This window comes from Cyprinodon variegatus, unplaced genomic scaffold (assembly GCF_000732505.1).
Source record: "Cyprinodon variegatus isolate N-32 unplaced genomic scaffold, C_variegatus-1.0 Scaffold111, whole genome shotgun sequence".
Classification (NCBI taxonomy): Eukaryota; Metazoa; Chordata; class Actinopteri; order Cyprinodontiformes; family Cyprinodontidae; genus Cyprinodon; species Cyprinodon variegatus.
In genome coordinates this window covers 1,235,948-1,247,545 of record NW_015150564.1, presented here as the reverse complement: position 1 = coordinate 1,247,545, position 11,598 = coordinate 1,235,948, and the positions used below count along the sequence as shown (strand labels likewise).

General features: G+C 38.4%; 1 protein-coding gene across 1 annotated transcript; it reads right to left on the bottom strand.

Moving 5' to 3' along the window:
* Window positions 1–6,043: 6,043 nt before the first annotated feature.
* On the bottom strand, window positions 6,044–7,434 carry prmt6 (protein arginine methyltransferase 6). The gene has a single exon (XM_015374960.1). It carries the CDS (start codon window positions 7,400–7,402, stop codon window positions 6,347–6,349), a length of 1,056 nt encoding a protein of 351 aa, XP_015230446.1. The 5' UTR covers window positions 7,403–7,434; the 3' UTR covers window positions 6,044–6,346.
* Between the last annotated feature and the right edge of the window lie 4,164 nt (window positions 7,435–11,598).

The window sequence follows — 11,598 nt, the reverse complement described above, 5'->3', positions numbered from 1 at the left end:
TCCATCCATCCATCCATCCATCCATCCATCCATCCATCCATCCATCCATCCTCTTCCGCTTATCCGGGGTCGCGTCGAGCTTCAGTAGGGAGGCCCAAACGTCCCTCTCTCCAGCTACTTGGGCCAGCTCCTCTGGGGGAATCCTAAGGCGTTCCCAGGCCAGCTAAGAAACATAGTCCCTACGGCGTGTCCTGGGTCTCCCCCTGGGCCTCCTCTCAGTGGGACTTGCCTGGAACACCTCACCAGGGAGACGTCCCGGAGGCCTCCTTATCAGATGCCCGAGGCACCTCAACTGGCTCCTCTCGATGTGGAGGAGCAGCGGCTCTACTCTGAGTCCTCCCCAGATGACTGAGCTCCTCACCCTATGTCTAAGGGAGAGCCCAGACACACTATGGAGAAAACTCATTTAAGCTGCTTGTATCCGGGTATGCTTGAACATGGTGTTCAGTAATCCATCTCCACCCCCCCTTTTGACTAGACCTTGCTAGTTCCTGTGAGGAAGAACCCAACTACCAGATGCTCACAAACACAGAACAAGCCAAAGCCTAGCTCCAGGGTGTGGTCCCATCTCTCTGTAGCAGCCGATGTCATGTGTCCTGCTTTTTGAACCGCTCTTTGTTTTACTCGTTAGCAAGAGCCTGTTTGCCTTGGGAGAAACTACCAGGAACATTTAAGCCCCTGACAACATAACCTCTGGAATCATCTGGGCACTGAAACCCTTTCACCATGTAAAGGTGGTGATTCAAGGAGGGGCCTTCATAAAATAATTTACAGAAACAAAATAAAGCTACATAGGATTTAATATATTCTATTATGTTTGTTTCATTCATTTGTCAGAAAGCAAAAGTACCAGTGTCAGCAGAAAATTATTTCTACTTACTGTGGTTAGTATTTTTTTTACACATGTTAACTGTGATCATATAAATAAAACATAATTAAACAGTATTTTTTTTCCTTCCATAGGATACTGTTTGAAAAGACTAAAGAAACAAATTGTGCTTCTCTTCTCCAGAGAATATCATTTTTTTATGTCATTAAAATGTAACTTATTGAAAGGGGAACAATACTGGTTACTTCTAGTGACAGCTGAGGAGGTCAGTAGCAACATCCATAAACGTGTATTGAATTTCCTTAGAGCCGGTTAATGGTGTTTATAACAAATTTGCTGTAGACCCCCTGCTTTTTCATCAACACAGATTTTAAGACAGGATTTTTTTTTTTTAAATAGAAATTTCCTAAATTTCAATTTAGACAATATAGTCTGATAAAGAGTACATTTATATACATGTTTAAGCCAGAATGGTTTGACATTCAAATATGACTTCCCTACGACTTTAAGAGTTGTTATATATCGACCTAGATTTAGAATTGTTGCTATAGAGATGCTCAAAAACAAACACCAAGTGGTTTTATAGATACTGTTTTACATGCTGGGAGTGTGTACTTGCAGCATATGTAATTAACTCTCTTGTATTATGGAAGAAAATTACTAGGAAAAGCTAACTGTTCTTCTGCTCACCTTTTATTTCCAACTGTACCTCTTGCACCATAGCAGCTGACCATGGTGCTGATTTCCCAAATCAGCACCATGGTCAGCTCCTGAGGGATAACTTTTTACTTTGATTACTTACATTTAAAATCCAGACAATTCATTTATTTTTGGACTTGGTACTACATCAAATTGTTGTTTGCCTTATACCAGAATAAATAGTTTTTCAAGATTATGCAAAGTTAAATTAAAAACTGTTACCCTTAGTTATAAGACTAAGAAAATTAAATGTAAGGAAATTTTCATCCAGAATTGTAGAAAAATGTGCCTTTAAGCATCTGTCCTTAACATTTTCCTGCATTCATTTTATTTTTTATATTTTAAGTAGTTTTAAAAATTTTAATTTTACACTTTTACTTGAGTAAAAAGCCTATATTGATACTTTAACTTGTACAAAAGTGTTTTTAAACAGTTGGATCTCTACTTCTAATTAAGTAATAAACATTAATACTTTTGACAGCTCTACTTAAGAACACTCAGCTACTGTTGGTGGTCAGAGGTGGCGACTGGGCAATGCAGCCTTTCTTCTGTCAGTGTGCCCCAGGACAGCTGTGGCTACAATATAAAATGGAACACGCTGATGCCATCATTATTGTGTGAATGTGTGCAAGAATGGATAACTGGCTAAATGCAGTTTAAAGGGCTTTGGGGGTCCTTGGACTTGAAAAAGCTCTATACAGTACAGGCCATTTACTGTTGCCTGACCATATAAAAAATGAGAATAAATCAGAAAATTTTAAATTTTTTCTATTTTAATCAAACATCGCATAGAATTGGGAATTCTATCAAATTTAGACTTAGATGTCAGGGCAAAGTTAGTTGTTTAAAACAACTAATATCGCATATCTAACTGTGAATTACTTCTTAACAACAAAATTGACCTGCAGTAATAATTACCACAATCATGTTTCTCTCTCAGCAAAAAAATAAAAATGTCTTATGATTGATTATTGGATGTTCTGCATATAAATGATTTGATCAGGTGTCTTTAGTCATTTAATACACTTTCCCAATGTGCTTTGTGTTTTGTCTAATGATGCAGATATTCGATGCATCACTTTAAGTTGTATACCAAAGCTGCTTTCTCTGCCTATGTAGATACATTAATTGGATGACTTTGATTTTTAAAACTCTGTTTTTCCAGGCTCCGTAAAATTAGTACCCTCCTAAACATGTACATAGTTAGTACTCTCTTTGCTCCTACAATATTTCCTTGCTCCATCATGTATTCACACTGAGAGGGGTAACCAAACTTTCAGTTTTACTACAGCTTGGAATGTCCTCAGTTTGATCTGAAGATATCTACACTGATTTATTTGCTCATAACTTTTAAAACATTCTTAATAGCAAGCAAAATAAACCTTTTAAACTAAAACTAAATAATTGTTTTGAGTTTTTTTTTTTTCCTTGGTCACTATATTTTAATACTGTTACTGCTAGTTTTTGCGTACTTTTTCTGCCCAGATCCCAGTTGTTAATGAGTCCTTGATGTCTGTGGGGTTTAAGTCTGGTTAAATATCTTCATAATGGAATTGATGACCATTAAAGAAGGAAACAGCATTTCAACTATAGGAGAGCTTTGAGCAGTTGAATTCAATGGGGGGGAGCTTTTTGCACATCTTTGTTGAAGATACATTTCTTTTTTTTTTTTCTTTTTTTTTTTTCTGTTTTAGATACTTTTACATCTGTTCATTTCTATATCTATATATATAGAAGCACTGAATGCCCAGATGTGGATAATTCAGTTCCAGAAAGTAAAAGGCCTGTACAGAGATCAGATCCAACGATCCATATTTCTAGCTCAGCAATGCAAACAAATCACCTGAGTAGCTAATCGGCGGGTTATGTGAACAGGATGAAGGATAATGAGGTAAGGTTTTTACTTTCTGGACATGGATTATCCACCTCTGACTGACTGGGGGCTTTGGGGCAGACACTTCCTGGCTGGCTTTTAGAGAAAACTGAAAAAGTATGCAGAGGCTGCCATTCAGCTGGTTCCCCAGCTGGGTGATCAAGATGTGAAAAGGGCCTAATAGAAGGTGAGTCTCTTTCTCTGCAATTCATGCTTGTATCAATTATTTTGTTAACCTTGAATGGAATAAATTCTGTTAATGCTTAAACATGTTTCCTCCTTTGTGTACACTATCTGAGAGAGAAACATACCTCATTGGATCCGGAAAAGATCATAAAAGGCTGATCAAACATCTGTTTATGTCCTTAACCACAACCCTGTGTTTATGTTTTTAGACGTAATATAAGCCCTTAAAATGTGACATCTGGCTTTGGATCTGCATGCATGGCGTCTACTACTGTTGCAACATGTTGTCCTTCCTTTGACCTGTGAGTAACACAATATTCCATAAGAACTAAACAATAATGCACCTACAGAAATAGCAGAACGCGTTTGATTCAACATCACAGATATGACCACTTACTACCTAAGCTGAAACCTTTTTCCAGAGGTTTCACGGTTTTAATTTAGAATTGTTTGGAATTTTGTATGATATGCAGCTGTACCATACAAAGAAATAATTAAAATAATCATACATTGGGATTTCTGGATTTATTTTTAGATTAACGTCTCTCACAGTGGACATGCACCATGAAAATTTCAGACCCCTCCATGATTTCTAAGTGCAGGCAGTATAGCAGGTGTTAAAATTCCAATTTTTCTCACTGTTTGTGCTATTGTCTGAAGATTTTATAGTATGTTGTTTAGTACTACTGTACCAAATTAGATATACCACCTCTGATGGTTAATGGGGATTTTACCATTTCAAATTTTTGCTTTGTTATTTATTTTGTGCTCCAAAGGCAATCTACACACTGTTACTAAATTCCTTTATTGATGAGAATTATTTTACCTCTGTGTATGTAGTAGGTGACATGAATGCAGATTTATTTAATAACCTTTATTTGTTTGCCATGTGTCAGTTTTGTGATAAGTCTCATATTGTCTAGTCAGCTTCTGCTAACTTCAGATAGCTTTGCTTACATTAGCAAATCTTTGCACATTATGACTTGACCATTGCATTAGCACGGCTGATGCCCACACTGTTGTAAAATCAATGGAAATTTTGTATGAGTATTCCTTATTAGATCATGTCTCATTATAATGGCACTGGTATTGTAAAGGTTAAAAGGAAAATCAGGCCAGGTTGGAAAAAGCATGTCTCAGTTTTTCATGCAGGCATATGTGGGGGCAGCAGGTAGAAACAGAGTTGGGTCTCTTCTGTATTATATAACGCCTTGGAAAAATTATTTTGCTTTATTCGACTGTGCTAAAAGTGAACCCTATGAAAGGGAGAGCACTGCTAAGAGGGATTCTGTGATAATACCCCCTTAGAAGTCTAGTAAGCTATAGTTTATTCCCGTTAAAACAAGGCAACAGGTTCTGGTAACATCTCAGCACAACATCTGAAGTGTGCAAGTTAAAAAGTTGGTGTGCTGCTTGCCATGTGTTTCTCTGGGGTTATGAACCATGTGCCTAACACCTTATTGTATTACTCTGGTGCCCGTAATTAAGGACAAAACTGGTAAGGTTGGAAGTCTTAATAATTAAAGGCAGGCAGCCTAAGCTGGTGTGATATCTAAAGTGCTTGGGAAATAAAAATCTGCTTAATCATCTCAATCTGTTTATTTGTACAACAGATAATTTGGTTTAAGAGCAAAGTTGGAGACTGTTCTCTGTATTTTTGGCCACTTCAAGTGGTTTAATAAATAAAAACAAAGAGGTGATCAAGACCGCATAACAATTGTATTTAATGCTTACTATACATCTCTGTCAACGGCTCCTAGTGGTGTAATTTAAAAAATCTCGCATGCAGAGGCTTCGGGTAGCTTAAAAGAGTAAGATTTCTGCTTAAAAAAACACAGGTTCAGTGGTGCAAGTGAAAAGTTTTGTAATGCATGAGTCAGGAAATTTCAGAAACTTATGAGAAATCTGATATACAAGTTCATGTATCGTCTGTGGAGCTCCATGAATCTTCATATTGTAATGTCATATTCTTATAATTTTTCTTCTTTATTTGTATGTGGACTATGAGTCTGCAAAATAAAAATACATGCCTGTTTATAATTTACTATGTCCATGATTACACAACCACCTATGGATCCAAAACACTTGCACGTACTTCTCAACTATAGCTGTATATATGTGCATCTTCTATCTGCTATTATGTCATTTTTTATGCTGTATTATAACCCCACTAATATATATAATCCATATCCTAACATTCTTGGATTATTTGTATGGAACTTCCATATTTATTTTATAGCCTCTTACAATTACTCTGTTTAAACATACCATTTATAGTCCATACATACAGTTTCTGAAAACTATGTAAATAAATATTTATATCTTGTATAGCACTTCTGGATAGATGTAAACTACATTTTGTTGCTTTTCACTTGTGTATATACAGAATAAATATTGAAAAGTAGATGTATCAAAAAGAAAAACAGAAAAAGGTATATGACTTGAATATTCAAAAACATTTTTATTAGTACAATTCACAAAATGCATACTGAAAGATGTGACAAGTATGTTCTCATTATCACTGTTAGCTCTTTGTTAAGAATAAGCATGGATATCTAACAAACATTAAGATCAAAATTTATTTCTAGCACATTAGTTTAAAAACACATTTCAGAACTTATGTAAAAAATGAGTGAAAACCAGAATTTAGCATATTATGTAAAATTGAACTCAAAATGGTTGGCATCAACTAACTATTCCTGGCTTGGGAACAGTTTGAGGAAATAAGTGAAATGGTACTAGTTAGTATTACATTTATATCATGACTGAGGGTCAGATGTCCAGTCAGGGATAGAAAAAGTCTTGGATTGTCTTTTTTCCTCTCCAATTGAATAGTCTACATGGATGCATATGTGTCGGGAACCGTCCTCAGAGGGAAACATGCTAACTTCTCCAGTTATCGGTGTGTCCTGCACCACCTCCACGGGGGAGTCCAGATACAGCACCGCCTGCTTCCAGTGGGTCTCCGGGTTGAAAGGGCAAGTCGACAGAACGAGCGACTCTGCTTTTTCCGGGCACGGAAATGTGACCGTGAAGTAAACACAGAAAGCGTTCACAGCAGCTGAGCCGAACGACTCGCACGTGAAGCGGCCCTTAACGGCCCGCAGCTCCTCCACCGTCACCAAGTACAGGTCGAGCTCGGCGAACCGGGCCGGGTGGGAAAGCACATCCTCCATGGCCACGGTGTTCACCGTGATGTCTGAGTTCTTAATGCACTTTTGAGCGAAGTCGGACATGGAGGACATGTCGACGCCGTAGCGGTCTTTGACGGTGTACCAGAAGTACAGGCGGTCCTCCACCACCGGGTCACTTATTGGGGTGATGAAAAGCTCGGCTCTGCTCGGCAGGATGACTCCCCCGGGCTTCAGCCACTTATCGCGGGCGAACAGTACAGAGTTGAGCATAGACTCGTGCAGTAGTGCATAACCCATCCACTCGCTCACTATCACGTCCACCTTCTCCGGTAGCTCCACCGTCTCCACTGTTCCTCTTATGATCTCCACGATCTCCTCCACGTTGTTCTGCTTCACTATTTCTACCGCCTGCTCCGCTATAGAGCAGGCCTCCACTGCGTACACTTTCTTAGCACCAGCCTGAGCGCAGAAGATGCTCAACACGCCGGTTCCTGCCCCGACATCCAGCACAACTTTCCCCTTAATCGACTCGCTGTTGCTAAATATGGCCGTCCGGTAGGTGTTGGTCCGGACGTGGTCTGCTATCATGTCTTCATGTATCGTCACATCAGAATAGCTATCGAAATAAAGCCTGTCCTGGCGGGTTTTATCTAGTTTTCTCTTTTTGCCAGCATGAGACATCCTTCTACCGTCGTGTGTTGCTACGTGCTAGTGCTTTGTAAAGGGTTTCCGTGTTAACGGATCTGGATATTGTAGTTCTTTGTTGGACATGACGAACGCGACTCGCCATGAACTGGACTACAACTCCCACAAGCCAACAGCAACACGTTGTGTTTAGGTGGCGCGTTTGGGTTTTTTTGTTTTTAGTGGAAATAATAAAATTATAATTGTACGGGAGAGGATTAGGGCAACAAAAAAAAAAAAAAGGTTAACTGATTTTAAAATACTATTTCAGTTTAATATGAGAAAAAATTCAGAATTCTGACTTTTTTTCCCCTCCGAATTCGGAATTTAATCTCAGAATTCTGACTTAAATCTCAGAATTCTGACTTTCTTTCTCAGAATTCTGACTTTAATCTCAGAACTTTGACTTAAATCTCAGAATGCTGGATCTTAATGTAGGTGGGCACCATGAAGAAAGATGTGGGAGCACTCAGCTTCACTGAAAAAGATGTGCGTTGTTTGAGAGGGCAACTCTCAAACAACTTTTTACATGCCTGAGGGGTCCCAGGTGATGCTATTTAATTAATGGAAGAGCAGAAGGTCATTAAAACAAGAGAGCTAGTTTAGTCTCTAAAATAGACATGGCTGTGGCTTGATGCTAACATGTTTGTTAGCTGTCAGAATTCTGAGAAAAAGATTTAACTCAGAATTCTGAGAAAAAGTCAGAATTCTGAGATTTAACTCAGAATTCTGAGAAAAAGAGTCAGAATTCTGACTTTTTTCTTATATTATTCAGAAATAAAATTGAAAAATCATTCACCTTTTTAAATTTTTTTCAGTGGCCCTATTCCTCTTCCGTACTATTGAGCATATTTTCAGTCATGTTAGTAGTTGTTAGCACATTTTTTGCATGATATAAAATGTAAATGAAACCTTTATTTGGGGGGAAATGTTCCGTAAATCATTATTTTTTTGTGAAATTTGCCTTAAACTTCACAACTACAATAACATTTTCTTTTGTGGTGTTCCAAAAAAAACAACAACAATACAATAAAATAAAAACATACATAGTGTTTTATACTGCATAAAACCTCAAACATTAATATAATAATAACATTAAATTGATTAATAGCAATTTAATGTTATTAATCAAAAAGGTTAAGCTGTTCTCTATCTACAGATATTGAGCAGATTGCATCAAGTTATTGACATGCAGAATTCATTCTTTCTTTTGTTCTTAATTTTTGCATCAATTTTATCGAGTGTGCATGCAGTGATAGGGGAAAATAAAACTACCATATGATAGGAAGAATTGTCCAGTAGAACTGGGCTCAATGTAAATGTCCTTCTGCCACAAGTAACAGAGAGCCAGATAATACACGGCTGCTCAGTGCTGCAGTGCCTTGAAGCAAGAAGGTTCGATTCGCAGCCCGGGATCTTTCTGCATGGAGTTTGCATGTTCTCCCTGAGCATGCGTGGGTTCTTTCTGGGTACTCTGGCTTTCTCCCACAGTCCAAAAACATGACTGTGTGTGAATGGTTCTTTGTCCTGTTTGTTTCTGTGTTGCCCTGCGATGGACTGGCGACCTGTCCAGGGTGAACCCTGCCTCTCGCCAGTAGACAGCTGGAGAGAGGCACCAGCACCCGTCGCGATCCCACTTGAGATAAAGCGTGTCAGAAAATGGATGGATGGATAGATGGATGGATAGATAATACGCACACACACACACAAGACCTGATTTAGGATTCTATGGGAGAGAAAAGTAAAACGTTATTAAAACGTTTAGCTCCTGAAGTGCCTCAATCTAGAAAAGGAACACAGCTAAACAGATTGGCTCTGAGCTTATATTTAAGTCTTGCAGATGATATTACATACAGTTAGTCACAGTAATAGTTCAGTGAAAGTTATTTCTAGTCTAGGAAAGAGACAGTAACCTGTGGAGACTGTAACCTAAGTGGATCAGCTTTGAAGGGAAACCATAAAGTTGTTGGCTGCAGCAGATCCCTCCAGGACCGTGCCGAGCAGAATGCAGGTGAGATTAATTAACCATGAAAAAAAAAAAAAAAAACAACAGGAAGAGAACTTAGTTAAAAAGTTGAAATAATGGAATAAAAATTCAGTGTTTAAGCTGAAATATTGTGTATTGTAATACATTGCAAGAACAATACAAGCATCAATAGATTAGATCAAATAGAACTTTATTGATCTCACAATGGAGAAATTCTCTTGTTGCATATATAATTTGGAATCTTTTCATACTTCTTTTTTCCAGGTTTGACCATTTTTCAATATAAATGTTGGAAAAAAAAAATCTGAAAAGATGTTTATAGCAAAGCTTCAGTGTCCATCCTGTAACAGCAGATAACAAAGGAGTTATTATCATTTCACAGCCTTTCCCAGTGGTGCAGAGGGCAGAGCACAGCTGCTTGTGACTGGGCTCTGCTCCCATGGGACCCTCTCCACTCTGTTTCAGAGATCTTTGGCAAAAAGACGCAGGACAAACGAGAAGGAACTGTATCCAATTTCACGAAGAGGAAAAACCGAACAAAGGAAGCAGTGGTGTTGAGAGGAGATGGAGCTTTGAGGACAGCACGGTATCATACATGAAAAGGAAACTGTCTTTGAAATGTAGGAAAAAAATACCAAGTCTCTTACTGTGCCTTGCAAATGTATAAAACCCTTACTGGAACACTCAGTCACACACTTCAAATTATTTTTGAGATTTCAAATAATAGAGCAAAGCAAAGTACCTCATATTTGTGAAATACGAGGGAAACCAAGATATGTTTTTTTTTATTGTCTTTTCACATAGAAATCTTAGAAAGTGAGGAACGTGTTTCACTTTGATTTTACTAAACAATATCCAGAACAAACAACTGCCTACAGAAGTTACCCTATTTGCAGTTTGTCTCAGGGAAAAGGATTAAAGCTTGATTCTGTGCCCTTCTGTGTCTAGTGAAGTATTGTCTTTGCTCTTTTCTGTTTTGGGTCTGCTTTTGTTTTTCTGGTGTGGGTGTTTGGGACATTTTGGGAGGTATTTTGTCTTGTAATGCTTTCTGTGGTGTTGTTGTGGCCTTTTCTTCAGTTTTGTCTTTTGCTGTCCCTGTCCATTGCAGTTTGTAGCTTTTTGTTTCAGTGCTGCGACTCCCCGGTGGTGGCGGCATCGTGTGCTTCGGGTTTTGCAAATCTCTGTTTTTGTCCATTGCATAAAACTCTGAAAAAATGCACAGGGGTGTTTTGACACAGATTTCCATAAAGTTTAGGAATATGGATATTTTTTTAAAGGCATGATTGATTTGTGGTAGGTGGGGAGGGATGGCAGGGTGCGTGTGTGTGCGCACACATTTCTGGAGTTTTCTCCATTCAAAGAGCTGCATTTAAACCTTTAATCCACAATCTGGATTTAATTATTCAAAAATATAAAGAAGAGAAATAATTCTACATCCGCCCATATGGTGTCAGCTTGAGTAATCAAAGAGGGAAAGAACTGGGGAAAACGCCCAAAATGTTTGTGACAAATACTGACTCTGTATTCAGTGCATTTGCAGATCTCTGCTGGATGCAATTTAATGGTGAATCAGGCACACAAAAATGCCAACCGTGATCACAATGTGCAGTGTAATCTACAAAAGAGCCAAATATCAAAGCTGGGCTTTCACAGAACATGGACACAAGGCAAAGGCAAATTGTAAATATACAATAGGATGGATAAGTCCAATGCTAAACACAGGCTGAGGCACTTGGCAGGAGGGCTTGCAGGTGTTGTAGCTGTTAGGCACAACAAACAGACGAGCAGCTGTTGATTTTTCCTTCGCTTCCTCTCAGGCTTTTGGTCAAAGCGCTGCCAGGTCCAGGGACACAGCCAACACCCACCTCATGAGGAGACGGGAGCCATGGATTTCTGTAATTTTTCAGATATGTGTGAGAAAAATCTGATGCTTCCCCAGATTAGGTAGATATGGATCTTACAGTGATTTGGTAGAATGAGAAATCACAGCTCATAGCTTATAGGAACCCAGGTTAGGGATACCTTCCTTTTCTGCAGGAATATTAGTTTTATATTTGTAAAATAAAGAGGACCGATTACACAAAAAGTTGGACTAAAATGGTTGTAGTAAAAAAGAAAATAATGGACAATGCTATGCCACCCTCTGAGGTTTTCCCATATTTTTAAATAAAACCCTCAAATTTCAATGTATTTTATGACAAGTTTT

Bases quoted from the DNA above. Each gene is read 5' to 3' on its own strand.
- prmt6 (XM_015374960.1), bottom strand. From the start codon at position 7,402: ATGTCTCATGCTGGCAAAAAGAGAAAACTAGATAAAACCCGCCAGGAC.